We start from the raw sequence: 18474 nt of genomic DNA, 5'->3' as shown, positions 1-18474 counted from the left end.
CAGTCCTTTTGTGTACTTAAACTCAGCCAGGAGCTGTGGTCATGCAGGAGCAGGAGAAGCACTTTAATTTCTTTAACATGCATATTAACATTAAAGGACACAGAGACACACACTAAAGCGCCGAAGGTCCTTCTTGACATCAGACTGTCCTGATCAAACATCCTTTCTCACACTCAGCTCCGGTTTGCTCTGTCTTTATGGAGCGTCCTTTTTTACTGCAGGTAATACACTTGACAGTTTGGTGTAAAGGAGAAGCAGGCAGCAGGGGGGGGGCATTGGTGGCTGGAGATGAGACTCGAGGACAGAGAGAGAGGAAAAGAGGCGGGTGGTGGGGGCGGGGGGTGCGTTGCATAACAGCTGGGTGTTTTGGACATGAAGCTTGGCTCAATACTGGATCCACTCTGCAGTGGAAGTTGTGGAAGATGATATTTTTATGCTTGACTATAGGCAGCAGGGCCGTAGCACAGAAGTAATGAGGCCAAAGCCCCCACAACATGACCCTGCCCCCCCCCCAAAAAAAGAAGAAATTGACAGCATGATTCTTATTGGCATGAAAGTGATGAAATTTAAATGGATTGACTCTAAGCGTGATTCATCATACTCTGTGTGAGCTCTGGTGAGGATCTGTCAACAATTTTCTGGAGGTTTATTTGAATGCGTCCTCGGTGTGGGATGTTTCATGTGAGGATCGTACCACGGTGGGATTTGACAGGGGCGTCGAGGCTTACGGCGGCAGCACACCGTGTTCCTCTTTTTGGCCGCGCTTCCGCCGTCCGCCCACTTGCTCTCACGCCCACTCCCTGGCTGCAAACCGCATTCAAAAGGCCATGCTACCCACACCGCTCAGTCACGTAGAAGGGGCTTTGGATTAGCCGCTGCTTTAGGAGAGGCGATGTGGGCTCTCGCCCTTTTTTGCGAAGTTGAAATGTAATATCTGTTCTCAAGTTCTGCATGGGAGGGGAGTGCATCCACAAAGAGAGGCCTCCCTCTTGGCATGCAGACACACACACCGAAAGCCTCTGTGTGGTGTGCGGAGGTAATAGCTGTTAGGTGACTCAGCAAATGAGCGGTGTTTTGGAAGTTTTAAGGCTTTTTAAGAAAAGCCACTCTCTTGCTGGCTGCCCTCTGAGAGTGTGTTTGTGTTTGCGAGAACCAGTGAGGTATGCATGGCTAAATCCCTCTCAGCACACAAGTATGACATCCCATTGGCACCGCAACACACACACATACACACACACTTCCCTAAAGGTACAATAAATAATCAAGACAGCTCCCAGGCCAGTTCCAGGACCAAGTGACACACCTGCAGACTCACACCACACACACATTTATTTCTTCACTTTCTCATGCCATAGTGCAGCAGCACAGCACCTACTGTATGCATGTTCACAGACCCCCCCACCCCCACCCCCCCCCTGCTCTCACACACACCATTAAATGTCTCACAGGGAATGGTGAACTCCCACAACTCTTATTCGGGAATGGCCATAAATTATCTATTCACCTCCAGTTTGCTGAAACTCTCCAGCAGTCAATTCTTGTCCAAGTTTTAGCCTTCAATTATTAAAAGAGTCAAAGTGGTAAAAGTGTAAAAATAACAGGCTGTTGTTTAATGGGAGACGTTTTTGAGTTGAGATAAATGGTGTTGGTCCTGGTTCTTGAGGAACTTGTCTCACCGATCCTTTTAAATTATGCTGGATACAAATGATGTTGATACCATGAAAAAGATGAAATCATATGAAGGGGTGGTTATCACTAATGAGGTAGATTTAATGATTTATTTATAACCAGAAGTGACTTCAGGCTTGGATTCTTTTCTCTGCCTCTCAATATGATTCATATAATGATTGTGATGGACTCCTTTTTCCTTTGCTGAGGCAATGGGAAATACTCCAGTGACAGCATTGTTCAGGTTTCTCTCCTCCAGCACTTGACTTTACTCTCATTTGAGGAAGAGAGGGAGCAGGGAGAGAGAGAGAGAGAGAGAGAGAGGGATGGTGGGGGTCGGGGTGGAGGAGTGGTGATTGAGCGCAAAGGGGGCAGGACTTTTTCTCTCCGGGTCCTATTAAGAGCAAACTTTGTGTTTTTGTTCTCCAAGTTCAGCTTGCAGCCTGCACACAGTTCCTCTCTGCTGCTCTTTTTCTTTTCCATTTCTTTTTCTTTTTTTCCCCCCTTTTTTTGCTTGTCAATGGTTTTGTTTTCTCGCCTGTTGGTTACTCCTGCGCGTGTTTTCATGGGGGATTTGGACACCGGGAGGATGCGCTTTTGGGAGGAACAAATACTGAAAGTTGTCTCTTCGGCCGGTCCGGGGTTGTGTTAGTGGAAACTTAGATGTTCTTCGGGTTGGAATGAACAATGGTGCGGCTCCTTGGTGCTCTGGCCGGGGGCATGCTCTGGTTTCGGCTGCTGTTGCTGTGCGTCGTGGAGTTTGACCTGGGAGCCGGGCTTTCTACTTTCCAGGGTTTCTATCTTCCACCTGCGAACGGGTCCCTTCTCACACCTGCCCGGAGGACAGACGGGGTCGTGCAGACCATTGACCGGATTTACCACGGAGGAGGGAAGGTGGGCTACCTGGTGTACCTGGACGGGAGACGCTTTCAGCTGGACATGGAGCGGGACGAGTCGGTGCTGTCGCATCATTTCAGTCCCCAGTATGTGTTCGCTATGATGGGGGAGAGCCCCGCGCCTTTGCAGCGGGAATGCGCGTACCGCGGGACAGTGGACTCCAACCCGGAGTCCCTGGCGGTCTTCAACCTCTGCGGAGGGGGTCTCGAGGGCTTCTTCGCCGTGAGCCATGCACGTTACACTATCACACCTATCATCAGGGCGAAGGGACACGAGCACGACGTGCGCGCCCTGCAGGACAAGGACGCAGAGAGCGCGCTCCACGTGTTCACGCGCGAGAGTTTCAGCTTCGAGGCCATGCGCGACGGGCGCGAGAGCTGCGGGACGCGCGACGGGCGCAGAGGACGCAGAGATGCGGCGAGGAAACGCCGACACAGAGGTCGCGGGAAGGGGAGACGGGCCAAAGAAGGGCTGCCAGTGGAGGGTCCAGATGACCACGGCACGCGTGGGGGGAGATGGTGGAGCCAGCTCGCCAAAGCGGCTGCTCCGGAGCCCCGCACGAGACGCAAGAGGTCTGTCTCTCGCGCCCGACACGTGGAGCTGCTCCTGGTGGCCGACGACACCATGACCAAGAAATATGGCAAGGACTTGAACCACTACCTGCTCACATTGGCCTCCATCGCCTCCAAGCTGTACGGGCACGCCAGCATCGAGAACCCCATCCGGTTGTCGGTGGTGAAAGTGACCACAGTCACCGAGAAGGAGAAGGGGCTCGAGGTGTCCAAGAACGCTGCGGCCACGCTGAAAAGCTTCTGTAAGTGGCAGAACCAACAAAACCCACTGGACGACGACCACCAGCACCACCATGACGCCGCCATCCTCTTCACCAGGCAGGTAAACAAAACTTCCTTCGCTTTCCAGCACCTCCACCTGTGCGCACATCTCACCTGGCACCGAGGCGCCGACTCCGCCTGTCTCCCGTCCCACGCGGCGGAGAAGAGGCGGCGTAGCGGCCCGGCGTGATGCCGGGGCGGCGGAGTGACGCCAGGGTTTGTTTTTATTTTGATGGTGCACGCGGTGGCAGCTGGTTCACAGCAGCTAAGCGCTTGGCGCATTAATCCTCGGTGGCTTAATGCAAACAAACGGCATAACACTGAAAACAGCTGACGCACATCACCTTGTTTTTAAATTTCTGTGACAGTAACAGTCTGATTGCACGCGATTTCTTACTTGGGTTGCTGGTTACATAAAGGGGTCTCATTTAGTCAGAAGTGAAGACTGCGCAGTCTGTGCCCCACATGTTCCCGCTTCCATCCACCCCTTTTGTATACGTTTCCTCTCTCCTTCTGTTTCTTTCTCCTTTCATTAAAAAAACAAAACAACAACAACTGTATTTCCTGCGCCTGGTGTTTTTCTAGGCGGGCTCTTCTGTCTTCTGCCTCCCCCTCCCAGTCCCCTGACAGCCCGAATAGCCTCTGAGTCTCTGTGATCTGAGGCGCGTGCACGCCTTCGCGCACGCAAATTCTTCCCATGGCAGGAGGTTTGAAATCAGCTGCTGGGTGCATTGCAGAAATATCCTTATAACTCCCTTGAAACTGCAGTTTGTTTGGTAATCATCCCAGCCTTGCAATTCCTTTCTTTCTCTCTCTTTCTCTCTCTCTCTGCACATTTTTTCCCAGTTACTTTTTCAGCATCTGTCAGCAGGGGCTGGGAGCTGTCAGAAAAACAAACACATCCACCCTGTGAGAAGCCGTACGTTTACCAAGACCACACTCGTTTCTCCCTTCTTCCACTATCCCTTTCTCTCTCCTCCACCTCCTCCTTCCTTCCCTGTCTGGTCCAAAGCCGCAGGGCAGCAGCAGCAGCAGATTCACTTGCATTTTTCACCTCTCCGGGTGTGGCTTTATGGTGGTTCAGCTTCAGTTGATGTATCAGATAGCTCGCCTTGGGTTGCGGTAGGTTTTCCTTGCTCATGCAGGCTCTTGTCTTAGCTTGGGCTGGGAAAAAAAAAGGAAAGCAGCAGGGATATTACGGCGGATCTCCTGGCATCTGCAGCTAGTTGGCGTCATCATGCGTTGGCGACTTATCCAGGAGTGCATACCTGAGGTCAGCAGGCTGGCAAAGTGACTGGCAAGTTCCTGAGTGCCAACCACTTTGTGACTCCTTAATAACCCTATTGCCACTACAACTGCAAGGGTAAGACTGGGAGAGCCTGGGCAGAAGACTTTGCCATCTTTTGGTGGTTCGTTTTTGGCAGGGTTAGCAGGGTCAGGCGATCATGGAAAAAATGTAATCCAGATACGTCTAAGGCAGCCTCAGGGCTGGCAGGCGGAGAGTCAAAATGGACAGGAAACTAATGAAATATGACATTTGGTCAAATTGAGGATTTCTTCTATTCTCCTCAGGCTTTGATCTAGACTAAAAAACCCAAGCTCATCCTGGCAAAACCCATCCACTCTCCATGTCTTTCCATTCATTTAAAATGCCTTTTCATGTCCAAGCAGTTCATGCTTTAGACAATATCTCATAGTAATATCATTATACTGAAATCTGCAGAATTTCCACATGATTTGAGCCCTTTTCAGAGGTGAAAAGCCTCTGAAACCGTACGTAGACACATTAGCCACATTAACATTGACTGCTCTCTTGCCTGTCATAGCACTTGAACTATTCATAAACCTGTCTCCTGACCTTCGTTCACACACGTCTCACCTTCAGTATCGAACGCGGGTAGGGGGGTTGCACTGTGGATGTTACCTGTCAGCAGCAGAAGCAGGTGATCCCGCTCTGTTGGCACACAGAGTGTATGACCCCCTGTAACACAGTACAGCCTTAGAGAACACATTGACATGGGTTCCTCATCTGTTGCATTTCTGCAGGACAAATGAGCCCAAATGTGCTCAGTATGCAGAATAAGCACATAGCTAATGCATGACTTGACTTTAAGGTTGTGACCCTAATTAGCCAAAGAAAGCAGCCAACGCCTGACTTAAATTTTGACCTTTGAACTCTTTGGTTATAAAGGTCATTTTAAGGAGTGTGTGTGGGTGTGTGTGTGTTTTGGCTTTGGAGTGTTTAGATAGCTGTTACTTTACCATGTCAATCAGTAAAACGGACAGCAAAGCAGGGCTGAGGTTTGTTTACACGTCAGCCCTGCAGGTAAACAATGCTGTGATTAAGCAAAAGTGAAGTTTTTTTTGTTTGTTTTGGTTTTTTTTTAATAAAATCACATTCTTGAGTTCTTTGCTTGTGATGTGCGTTGCAAGGAACATCAGTAGAAGGAGAAATAAATGCGAAACGTGAAGATGCTGACATCGTCTTAACTTTTCTGAGAACCACGTTATTTAGCCCCTTCGGTCATGTCAGGTGCGGCACAGAATTCATCATTTGGCAAACAGGAAGTGAGCCTCTATTGACAGAAAAGTGTGTAATCTGTCTGCTGTTTTCTCTGGCCTTTCTCAGGAATATAAATTTGGCTGTAACTTCAGACTTCCTCAGGAAAGAGAAACACTGATTTAATTCAGATGTGTTCTGTACTTTCAGCGCTGTGAAATGCAGATATGGTATTGTTTCGAAAATGTGGCTACTTTTTACAACCTTACTGTTAAGTAGGTCCTGATTAGTGTAGTTTCTACTGAACCAAAACTGAAGCTCACTGGAGACTTTGTGACTGTGAAGTCAGACCAGTCCATTGTTCCCAGATGGAGGGAGGGGCAGTGCACAGGGATGGAGGGAACTCCTCTCTTTGTGGTCAGGTCCAATTACTCCAACACCCCCGTACCCGTGGTGAGCTGACCCGTGTGACGGTGTCACCCGGTTCCACACATACCAACACAGGAACAAAACAACGGGCACATTGAGGGGACCCAAGGCTGTTCGCAGGGTGTATTCGTGTATAAGGGAACATTAAGCGTTATGCATGGCTGTGTTCACTTGTTGTGAACTTGGACAGCAGACAAAGGCTTACTGTAAGGTGGTTGGAGAGAGCTGCAGAGCTGTGGAGATATTGTCATGTGTGTGTTAATACCGCCATTTTTTTTGGAGTTGCTTTCTGTAGCAATAGCTCTTATAGTTGGAGAGAAATTGTCACTTTAATGCAGGTGATATTGAAGTGCTCACCTGCTAGTAGGTGGATCTCGAGATTGAGATTATTTTGCCACTGATCCCGAGGTCGTAATTGAACTTTCATGCTCGGAGTTCACCCCAAAATCAAAAATACATATTTTTACTCTTACTTGCTTACTCTTACTCTTACTCTTCTAGCTCCATTATATTGAAGAAAAGGCAGACATGTCTACAGCTGATTTCTCTTTTTAGAGATATCTCTTTTTATTTTAGAGTCAACTGTCCCTTTAAGATTCAATCTCACGATATTAATTTATATGCCAAATGGGTACAAAATGTATTGTCCATACGCTTTACATGAGCCCAAGGAAAAACTTTGACATTATTCAATTCTAAGATGATAATCCTGTGTTATCACCACATGATTCCCATAGTAGCTTGCAGGCACACAGCGAGGGCCCTTATGTAATGATGATTGATGTAAGAGACATACTGATGTAGACATAGCATGTATGTATACACAAGCCATTTCCTCCACACGTGTTGAAAACATACTTATGTCATTTATGCTTTAACAGTGAATGAGGGTAGTTTGGACTCCTCCTTTTCCTGTGTACTTGTACTCCTCCTCTCCTCCTCTCCTCTCCTCCTCCCCTCCTCTCCTACCCCCCCTACCCTCCTCCTCCATATGTTTGTGTATGTCTGAATTCAAGTGTACATTTCCCAGCCCTTGCCCCCACCACAGCTAACCCCTCTATTTGTTTTAACTGTTCCTGATATTTCACACATGCTATACTTTCGACCGGCATATGTTGACAACCTGCAGACAGCCCCCTCGGATCCTGAACCCGCGACCCCCCCCAGCCACTGGGTCTGTCGACATCCACAGAGTTCATTCTGCTCAACAACAACAACAAACACGCCTCACCCTCTTCACACTGTGGTGCATCAGTGACTTTAAACTGCAGTCTTGTTTGCGACTGCAGTCTTGAGTTTCCTTTTGAGCGGTGACCTGAGGCCTCTTTCCATGGAAAGAAAAATAACCCCATTTACTCAGTTCAAGTAGTCATACTTTTATTTTTTTTTTTTAGTATGTGATTTCATTTCTCCTTTAAAAAAAAACTTAAATCGTCACTGATTACAAATCAGCCTTGTGCTACTCTGATCTCACATGGGGACCATGGCATTGTCTTACAGTCTCAACTGGCTCATTCTCCTCTTATCTGAGTTGTATAATGTATACACTGGGCACTGGGACCATTTTGGACTGCTGGCAACCTGGTCACATCTTAAAAAAAAAAAAAAAAAAATACAACATAAATAATCATTGCTATGCTGACGACACACAAGTGTATCTTCCCATAACAGCCAAGGACTCCTAGCTTCGCCTTTTCTATCTACATTTGAATCACCAAAGTTGTTACGAATCATCCTGAACATAAGATTCAAGATTCTTAATCATTTCCATGAGATGAAATGCAGTACTCTGGGTCTGGTTTAGCAGCAGAGATAATAGCAATAACAGTAGCAATAAATAATCTAATAATCAATAATCAGTCATTATTAACCCATCCACTCAGTGATGGAGAGCCATAGCTTTTGCTGCTGTTGATTAGCAGGTTTTTTGAATCACCCTGAAGTGTCTTTTCATCGTAAAGAGAGAGTTACACTCATTCTGAACTCACTCTGCAAGTTTTTAGCGTGTGTGTGTGCCTGCCTGACTGTTTGTTTAACACAAGCCTTGGCTTACATCGGCTTACACACACACACACACACACACACACACACACACACATGCACAGCTCTGATCGTCTACTGACCTTCGCAACCAGCTTGCCACCTGTTCTCCTGTTATTTCTGCCGGTATTTCTGTTTCTCCCTGTTCTCACAGTTCTTCTATTTAATTTCCTTTTGGGTCATTTCAGGTATTTTGTCACACCGGTTGTTCTAACATTTCACCCACATGTTTCCTGCCACGTTGTGTTGTAGTAACGAAAGCTGTATGTACTAGCAAGATTGAAACAAAAACAGTTTCTCGCACCAGAGCATGGGATGGGGTTGAATGAATAAATAAATGAAATGGAGGGAGGTGTAAAGAGCACCGGGATGAAAGGCTGTGGGAAACGGGTAAAGAGGAAACAGAATATGAAGACAAATGTCTCTATATGTTCTCTCTGTCTGAAAACAAACACTTTTTGAGCTCGTCTGCACTTGGAAAAGTTAAGAGAAACTTCAGCACAGTTTGGCTCTCAGCAGCATCCATGCGGCGAATGGGGCTGACTTGTCCTTTGTTTGCTTCTCGTGTATCCAGCCGTCAGTTGGCAAGAGCAGACTCTCTTCCTGTTCTTTTTATGTGTGTGTGTTTGCTTGTGAATGTACCATTAGGGATGTCTATGATGTACGTTCTTGCGTTTAAAAGGTGATCTCTCTGGACCTATTTGTTTCCATGTAAGTTCTTATACTTCTGAGCATCAGAGCAGACTTGCATATGTGTGTTGTGAGTCTGAGTGTGCATGAAGTGCTCCCACCCAGGCAGTCCTGTGTGTGTGTGTGTGTGTGTGTGTGTGTGTGTGTGTGTGTGTGCGTGTGAGCACAGAACACAAGGCGGGTTTGTTCCAAAACCGATCTGCCCCGGAACGAGTAAACGCCCTCCCCAGAGAGCCTCTCACACACGACCCAGCAGGCCTGTCAGCACCACTTAACATGACGATTCATCCTCTCTGCAGGATCTGTGTGTGTGTGTGTGTGTGTGTTTGGATGTTCTCATGTGTGCACGCATGGATATTTGTCTCCATACTGTTCTATGTTCATCTGTGCGCTGGATGAACACATACGCCGTAAGGCCGTTCTGCTGTACTGTGAGTGTGTTAGCGAACGCACGCGGGCCCACGTGCAGGCGTGTGCGCTCTGATTTGACGGTATGATTAACCGATTGATCTCTGCATTCGGCGGGGGGGGTCAAGCAGTGCACCCCGAGGCCTCGTTTGCATGGACATGTGTGGGAATCAAAACAAAGATCAATACTGTGCACTCTGGCATCCCATGAAGCTGACAGAGAGGTGGCGGAGGCAGAGGAAGGAAGCGAGCTTTAAAAGCAGTGGAAGGAAAATTAGGAATTATGAGGGATCCCTCTGTCTGCTGTCTGCTGTCTGAGCTTGGCAGGGGAGGCTCTGAAGCATTGCATTATGGGAGGTGTACTCAGGGTTTCTGGGACCGGGTAGCTCTGCTTCATCATTTTTCGATTGTCCTTTTTAAAGCTGTCTCTCGCAAGCCTTCCAGCTGTATGGAAATGCAAGACTAAAACTGCAGGAGAACTCTTTTAAAGGGCTTTGATCAAGAGAAGAAAAAAAGCAATACGTTAATTATACAGTTATTTTTGTTTTTATTGTTGAAACTCAACTTCAACCCCATAATCATCCAATGGCAAGAAGCCTGGCTCTTGAAAGTGACAGTGGACCCCCTCCCTGCACTCTATTAAATGATGAATCATTTTTTTTTGGCATTAAATCTTGAAATCAGTTTTTGGAATATGTTACTTTCTTTCTTTAAACTTACATTATTTCTGTTGTCCAGGACCTCTGTGGCCACCACTCCTGCGACACCCTCGGCATGGCGGACGTCGGCACCATCTGCTCTCCGGAGAGAAGCTGCGCCGTCATCGAGGACGACGGCCTTCACGCTGCGTTTACTGTCGCTCATGAGATAGGTAGGCATGGATGCACACAGACGGACACACACACACATCAGTGCACAACAATATAAACACGTCGGGGCATGCATGTGCACATCTGTCAGCACATCTCCCTTGTTGATTAATATCATGGGAATATTGTCTTATGTCATCCACCTGATACCTGTTCTCTCGGTATGTTTTCTCATTCTTGTCGCATGTGCAAACCTGTTACAAGTCCCATCACTTCCTTCTCATCCATCAACTCACCTTCTGTACATCACATTCTTTCTCCCCCTCTCTCTCTCTCTCAGGTCACCTGCTCGGTTTGTCCCACGACGACTCCAAATTCTGCGAGGAGCGTTTCGGAGTGAACAGCGACAAGCGGCTCATGTCTTCCATCCTCACCTCCATCGACGCCTCCAAACCCTGGAGCCGCTGCACCTCGGCTACCATCACCGACTTCTTTGACGATGGCAACGGTGAGTGTGGGAGAATAAGCGAAGTGTTTTCAGAACACACTCATCTGCAGTTCTCTTAACAGGTAGAACTTTTCCCAGCCAGTAGAAGTTTTATTTTCTCCATCCACAAATGGCATTCATGTGAATTCGAGTGCCTGAGCTGTAATCTCCCTTAATAGAGGGTTATTTACAATCCTATTAACTTCTTGAAAGGTTTAGTTTCAGTGTGGTCAAAGACAGATCACTGGCAGCAAATCAAGATGAGTCATAGTTTACATTCCAATATCGTGAAGTAGTTTCATTCACAATGGCCATAAAGCATTGCCTGTTGACACTTTGCTGGAAAACGCTTTCGACTTAATTCATGTAGCAATGGCATCATTTCGAGCAAGTATCTGCTGCTGCTCCAACATTTTTATCCAATGATAAGTCATACAGGCCTCGTTTGTCAATAGATTTACATGCACTGGTCACCAACAGTACGTAAGTCGCTCCTCCTTCTCCTTTCCTGCCACAGCTGAATGTCTCCTAGACTCTCCTCGACAGCCCCTCTTAGGCCCAGAGGAGCTACCGGGTCAGAGCTATGACGCCGTCCGCCAGTGTCGCCTGGCCTTTGGCCCCGAGTACACTGTCTGCCCGGGCATGGACGTATGTTCCCGGCTCTGGTGCGCCGTGATTCGCCAGGGACAGATGGTGTGTCTGACCAAAAAGCTTCCGGCCGTGGAGGGAACACCTTGCGGGAAGGGACGCATCTGCCTTCAGGGAAAGTGTGTGGACAAGACTCGCAAGAGACACTACTCGGTAAGACAGACGGATTGTCTCAGACTACAAGACGAGAAACGGAAGAGGATAAAGGACTCAAATCTAAAATAGAATACTTTTTATAGCTCACAAACTGATATTTTAAGCACTCGTTTCCACGTTGTAGCAATTAGTCTGTGGGAGAAAAAGCACACAAGGCAGCTTGTAAGAGAGAAAAGGTGAAGTAGAAAGGGAGAGAGAGAGAGAGAGACTTGAAGGGAGAAAAATGTCACAGATTCTTCATGTGACTTCATTGTGTGGTCTGCATTATTTATGCCGCTGCTGATCTGTTTTATTTGTTCTCTTGGCCTTAACTTAAACAAAACTAAATTGAATTTGGCCATAATGAGTTTAAAGGACCAAATCTGTTCTTGGCAAGCTGTCGACACTGAGAGAGGGAAAGAGAGTGAAAGCCAAAAAGAAAAGGAGAAAGAGTATTTTCTTTGTGTTTATTTGTCACATGACGGTGGATGGATTTGGCTCGGCCCTTGGCAGGCAACTGTGTGTGTGTGTGGATCCAGCCCAAGTTCTGACACGCTTCATTTTCACTGCCTTGTATGATGACCAGTTTACTGCTCAAAGCAACATTACGCCCCTCCATTTTAGACTTCAGAATCTTTTAACCTCTGTATATATCTTGTATGATTACAAATTAAGTAGTACTGTGGAAAGAAGCCATTTGAGTGTTATAAAGACTCAGTAATGGAACTAAAAGCTGGAAAAGCTGTTTCCAGAGAAGCCTTGCAGAAATTTCAGGGTTATAAAATCAACTTTGTCTCGTAAAATGTTAAATGCTACTAATCCAGTAGCTTTTCTCGCTGATGACTCATGCAGCACTGGTTGGAAAAACACAAAAAAAGAAGTATATTTCCTTAAGAATTTCATTCAGGCTGTTCCTCAAGAGTAGCTTGTGAGCTGTTGCACAGCAGATGCAGTCATGCTGTCTTAATCAGTGGCTTTTCCGTCTGTCTCTTGTCCACACCACAATGTCTGCCACATTTGTCTCCACAGGGTTTACCCTGTGACACGTGGTTTGGCCCTGACTTGTCTCATCAGCACTAACTGTCTTCTCTTATCTCCTCTTCTTTTCCTTCTTTCTTTTCTCTCCATCTCTCTCTCTCTTTCTCTCTCTTTTCTCTGATCTTCCCTCTGCTGTCGTTTCTCCCAACTCTTATCTCCTCTTTCATCTTCGTTCTCCTCTCTCCCAGGCGTCCAACCATGGCAGCTGGAGTTCCTGGGGTCCTTGGGGTGCGTGCTCCAGGACTTGTGGAGGCGGGGTGCAGTTCGCCCAGCGCCTGTGCAACAACCCGCCACCACGGAACAACGGGCGCTACTGCACGGGCAAGAGGGCCATCTATCGGTCCTGCAATGTCACACCGTGTCCACCGTCAAGTGAGTGTGACAACCTGATCATGCATTCAGGATTATTGTAGTACAAGCTAATGTTTGTCTATCATACAAAATCTGCAGTCTGTCATTTCAAACCTCTTTCAATGGAACTTTCCTCCAGATAAAACTTTACGACAAGAGCAATGTGAGGTCCGCAACGGTCCACAGACGGATCCTAAAGGGGTGAAGACCTTTGTTGAATGGGTGCCTAAGTACGCAGGAGTCCTCCCTAAAGATGTGTGCAAGTTGACCTGCAGAGCGAAGGGAACAGGATACTATGTGGTGTTCTCTCCGAGGGTGAGTGAGTTGCAAAAAAAAGGGAAAGATTTAATGGAACAAAAATGTAGAAGACAATACACTCATTTTGGGACTGTTTGTCTTCAGGTGATAGACGGGACAGAATGTCGTCCTTACAGCAGCTCAGTTTGCGTGAAAGGGAAATGTGTGCGGACAGGCTGCGATGGCATCATCGGCTCCAAGCTCCAGTTTGACAAGTGTGGCATATGTGGAGGCGACAGCACAGGATGTATACGCGTCGTGGGCAACTTCACCAAGAAGAGGTAAGAAAAAAGAGAGGACTTTACGCTGTGGGAACCATCATGCACAAACAAACATTAGCACACATGGATCGGAGGAGAGTCTCAGTTCAGCATAATGCTGCAAAAAAATGTGCAATGTCCATTTTTAACTTGTTTTTTAAAGTAAACAAAGTGGCTGATCAGCCTATATATTAGACTACTAACAGGTCATTTTCAATTTGTTGTGGCGTTCGAGGGTAGATGAGGAATTTTCCATATATGATGTCAAATACAACATGCTTCTTCACATTATCTCAGACATGTCAGAGTGCACTGATTATCTCCTCCAGTTTACAGTGTGTCGATAAGGAATGAGGTTTGTTTCAGTTTGCTGAAAGTGACAGCATGTCCACACAAACAGTGATTAACTCCTTTTTGATTGGCTGACTCGGTTGCATTTGTGTTGTTTTCTGTTTTGATCCAAAGCCAGGAAAGCAAAGCCAGCAATAGCAACACACTAGTCCCCTTTTCAAGGCAGGAATGTTGCACCATTATTCTGCCTCACCATTTTGTATGAAAGGCATGACACAGCGTTTTACACACGTCATCGTACTGCACATCACAACCTTTTTGTTTCCTGAATGTCGGCATGCAATCTAAAATCACACACTGGGGTGACATCATGCTGGTTTTGTTTGGCATAGTGGTGAGTCTTCATTGTAGTATTGTGGGATCTTCTGTATTAGATACTGATCTCTTTTACGTTCTCTCTTGCCAAACAGTAAGGGCTACACTGATGTGGTGAAGATCCCCGCAGGCTCTACCCACATCAAGGTTCGTCAGCACAAGGCCAAGGACCAGACCCGCTACACAGCCTACCTGGCTCTCAAGCGCCCCAATGGCGAGTACCTCCTAAATGGAAAGTTCATGATCTCCACCTCTGAGACAATCATCCCCCTCAACGGTTCCGTGCTCAACTACAGTGGCTGGAGCCAACGGGACGAGTGGCTTCACAGCATGGGTCCTGGAGCCATCCAAGAAGCTTTGGTGGTCCAGATTCTAGCAACAGATGCTAAAAAACCCCTGGATGTTCGTTACAGCTTCTTCATGCCTCGCCGGGCAGCCCCACAGCAGCCGTCAGCTCCGCTCATTCCCAACCCAAAATCGACCCCTGAGCCAAGCACTACAACAGTCTCAACAACTACAACAACCGCCACCACCACCACCACCACCAGTAGTACCACTATGTCCTCCTCTACTCCACTTGTCCTTGTCCCTGGGCCACCTACAGTCCCAGGTCCCTCTACCCCAACCCCAGGGCCACAGTGGGTAACAGGCTCCTGGATGACCTGCTCCAGGACTTGTGACACTGGCTGGCAGAGCCGGACAGTGCAGTGTAAGGACCAGGACGGGAAACTGTCCAAAGGCTGCATGCTCGGTTCCCGCCCCTCTGCTTTCAGACACTGTCTGGTGAAGAAATGTTGAGGCAGCAGGAGAGTGAAAATGATTCTCAAGTCAAGAAGCAATTCAGTAGAAAAACTTTAATCTGTACATCTGATAAAGGTGTTAAGTGCTGGATGTAAGACTGTGGACCAATGAATTTAAGACATTTAACTTTAAACAGAACTGTGAATGTTGGCTGAAAGCGCCTGGACCAGATTCGCAGTGACTTATAGACAGATTGGCATGGATGCAACTGACTATATGCCAGAGGAATGTCCCGAAATGATAGTAGCTATGCAGAGAACAAGTAGGACGGAGGACAGTTTCTGTATGACAAGTATTGCCTGGCATAGCTAAAGACTCAAATTGCATGTCATTTCCACATGGACACTAACTGATTGTCTTTACTTTCTGTCTCCAGACTCTGGAGGCTTAGTGTGCAGTGCCCTGTAATGGCATGAGTGTTGTGTCTTTTCTTTTATGCTATTCCCTGTGTTCTTATCACTGTGGGGATTCAGAAGTCGCACCTCTTTGTCCTTTGTTGTGTGTGTCTGAGACAAGAGCCCCAGCAGTGGGAAGGACTCGTTATTCACTTAATTTCTGCCTGTATTGTAGCCCTGTCTCATGACTGTCATGCTGCCTCCTGAATTACCCAGAACTTACACATTTTGTGAGTGAATGGCTCAGTTAAGGAGTTAAGTTAAAGAGAAAGGGTGATTTAGCCCAACCAAGAAAGGTCTCTGTCATTAAAAACGAAGCATGTTTGGCTAACAATTGCACCGGATTTATTCTTTGTTAACTAACCTAAGTGCGCCTCAGCAGCAGTGCTGTCAGTGGCACTACTGATGGCCAAAAGGTATTTTATCAAATAAAATGGTGGTCTTCTTATTTTTCAGATGCCTAGGAGATTGCCTGCCAGTACCCTCCCACATAAACAAGTTTATGAGCCATTCAGCAATCGAAATGTCTAAGTTACAAAACATGAGCATAAGTATGACGGTCCTGGATCAGGGCTACCTACGTGCCCCGACTATAAGCCTTCTTCCTGTGTGTTTTTTTAATTGAGCTGTCCAGCTGATAACCAGTAAGGAATACAAGGAAAGAAGACTGAGCATGAACTATTTTCCACAGTGATGACAATTGTGTCGAGAACATTCCCTAAGATGGAGATGTTGTTAACAGTTTAGATACTTCTCTCCGCTCAGGTTCATGAGAAGTTGAGACGAAAATTCTTCCTGATGATACTCAAACCTATAATCATCCATAGAGTGTAAAAACACCAGTATGGCATAGAAAGGGTAAAGCATACGGTGGCCTTCAGAGGACAAACTTTTAAACAGTTAAATTGACAAAGGGGCAAAGTAATTACGACACTCCTTTACATTTGTGGACGTTGATAGTGACTCACAGGTTTGGGGCAGTGCTTGATTTTTATGTGTGTGTGTGTGTGAATGTGTGTTTCTTTGTGTGCATGTTATGTGCTAGCACACTCATGTGCCCAGGCCTGTGTTTTAAACGCATGCAGTACGTACCGGGAACACGTGCTTATTTTTTTGTCCTCTACTGCGTCTTGAAATGTCTTCACACTCATTTTGCATCTGTATCAGTTATTAAGCTGGTGCTGGGAGGTTTACGGTCCTCATTTTTTTTCTCTGTTTGTTTGTCTGTTTATCCATTCAGGAAGCAAATTCTAATATGACAATGTGTGCCCTGGAAACTCGCAACAACAGCAAGAGAGATACTAATGCAGTCATTCATGTCCTTTTGCAATTCAGCTCTCTTCATTTCCTCCACTCTTTCCTCTCATTTCTCTACTTTACATTCTTTTCACGCAATCACATGTTTCCTGGTGGGTGTTGTTTGCCACATTACATCAATTGAGACTATTTTAAAGGGTCAGTTCAAGTGAAATATGAAAAAATTGAGAAAGAAGAAATATTTTCCGACTTATCACAAGTGAATTCAAGCCATGCGGATACTATTAGTTTCATTTGCCCCCTGTGTAAGATATCCATCTGGTGCCTCCGCCCCACTAGATGAATGGAGTTTCACTTGTGTCGGTCACTGCTTTAAGAAAAAAATCAAGTAAAAAAATTAGCAGAAACTTGCAGCTCCATTAACAGTGCCTCACACGGTCAACAGTTTCTTCTGGAGCTTCTTTCTCCCAGAGAAGTGTTGATTCTCTTTAATTCTCTACTGTTCTAACTTCATATATTGAATGTCCCAATATCAGTGTGTTATCAGTGTTCTTGTCTAACTCTCAAGAAAGTGAGGAAAATTTTTTGAGTTATTCCTTTAAGAAAAAAACTCAAAAATGATCCACATCACTAGAGACCATTATGTGTGTGAAAATAGGGGGTGTTTTTTTTGTAATTTTGAGTGAACTCATCCTTTAAAATCCTCCACCAAATTTCACAATATCAGTCTTTAATTTGCTTATTTAACCAAGGAGGCATTTAGAGATCAGATACCTTTTCTTTTCTTTTGGAGTTCTTTTGGAGACATAATAGGAAAGACCATTCATTTTGGTGTAGAAAATGATAAGAGAGCATTACCTCAGCTCGCCTAAATCGTAGACCTAATCTTGCATTTCAAAAGCTGATTAAACACCTAATGGACTTTTTCAAAAAATGTCTTCCTGTAATTGTGTTCAAAATTTCTGGCGCCTGTTTTATTTTCCTCTGTGGTAAACCTCACCCATCTGCACGAGAACACAAAAGCATGAGATTTCAGATACTAGCTGAACCGGGTCAACATACCACTCACAAAATGCTCTCTCGTCTTCCCTCACACATTCACATTTATTTAAACTATGTAGACATTTTTGTACAATGAAAAGATCGCTCGTATATGAGTTAGTATTCAAGCATATTTACACAGAAATGTACACACGCAGACACACGCCACTGAAACGATCCATCACTTTTGCAGTATTTGAGTATTACAGAAACCCCCTCACACACACTCCACACATACACACAACCTACTCTGACTCTTCCAGTGAGGAAACCCCTCTCGCTGAACGACAGAAACACAGCACTGAACTTGTAATTTATTGTTTGTACAACTGGTATGTGTGAATAAATAAAAAAACAATGAGATGAGTTTTATTTATTATAGTAATTTTGTATCAAATTACTATTTAACTTAGGATTATGACTGTGCAGAATCATTCCTTTGTAAGAGTATAGTGTTTCTTTTCTAGTCATCCACATGAATATATGTACATAAAATCTATATATTTAAATATCTTTGCGTGTGTGTATGCGTGTTCATTTCATCTGTTTTATTTACCTTCCGGCGTGTTTCGGCTGTTGCACGCCAGTCACTCTCATCACACAAACTCTCTGCAAAGCTGAGAAAGCAAAAAAACATGAGATTCATTTTATTCGGACGATAATTATACAAATGTAGCAGCAGAGACAGGATGAAACAGGAAAATGGCAATAAATTCAGCAGTCCTCCTACTCCATTACAAGAAAAAACATTTTTACTCAAGTATATATGTATCAGCTAAATATAGCTTAAGTATCAAAACTTATACACTATGGGACTGTTATTA

General features: G+C 45.7%; 1 protein-coding gene across 1 annotated transcript; it reads left to right on the top strand.

Moving 5' to 3' along the window:
* The first annotated feature begins 2000 nt into the window (after positions 1-2000).
* Positions 2001-18163, top strand: LOC124055450 (A disintegrin and metalloproteinase with thrombospondin motifs 5). The gene is made up of 8 exons (XM_046382323.1): positions 2001-3459; positions 10204-10336; positions 10615-10782; positions 11279-11562; positions 12771-12954; positions 13073-13248; positions 13336-13511; positions 14252-18163. The coding sequence occupies exons 1-8, from the start codon at positions 2356-2358 to the stop codon at positions 14952-14954; spliced, it is 2928 nt and encodes a 975-aa protein (XP_046238279.1). The 5' UTR covers positions 2001-2355; the 3' UTR covers positions 14955-18163.
* The last annotated feature ends 311 nt before the right edge of the window (positions 18164-18474 follow it).

Source organism: Scatophagus argus, chromosome 24, assembly GCF_020382885.2.
Source record: "Scatophagus argus isolate fScaArg1 chromosome 24, fScaArg1.pri, whole genome shotgun sequence".
NCBI classification, from domain to species: domain Eukaryota; kingdom Metazoa; phylum Chordata; class Actinopteri; family Scatophagidae; genus Scatophagus; species Scatophagus argus.
Note: the sequence above shows the minus strand (reverse complement) of the source record. Positions and strands in the feature narration are given on the sequence as shown.

What these genes read in the sequence shown, in the direction of transcription:
- LOC124055450 (XM_046382323.1), top strand. Translation starts at nt 2,356, where the DNA reads ATGGTGCGGCTCCTTGGTGCTCTGGCCGGGGGCATGCTCTGGTTTCGG. An exon ending in CTTCTTTGACGATGGCAACG is followed by an intron (nt 10,783 to 11,278) that starts GTGAGTGTGGGA and finishes TTCCTGCCACAG; the next exon opens with CTGAATGTCTCCTAGACTCT. An exon ending in CACACCGTGTCCACCGTCAA is followed by an intron (nt 12,955 to 13,072) that starts GTGAGTGTGACA and finishes ACTTTCCTCCAG; the next exon opens with ATAAAACTTTACGACAAGAG.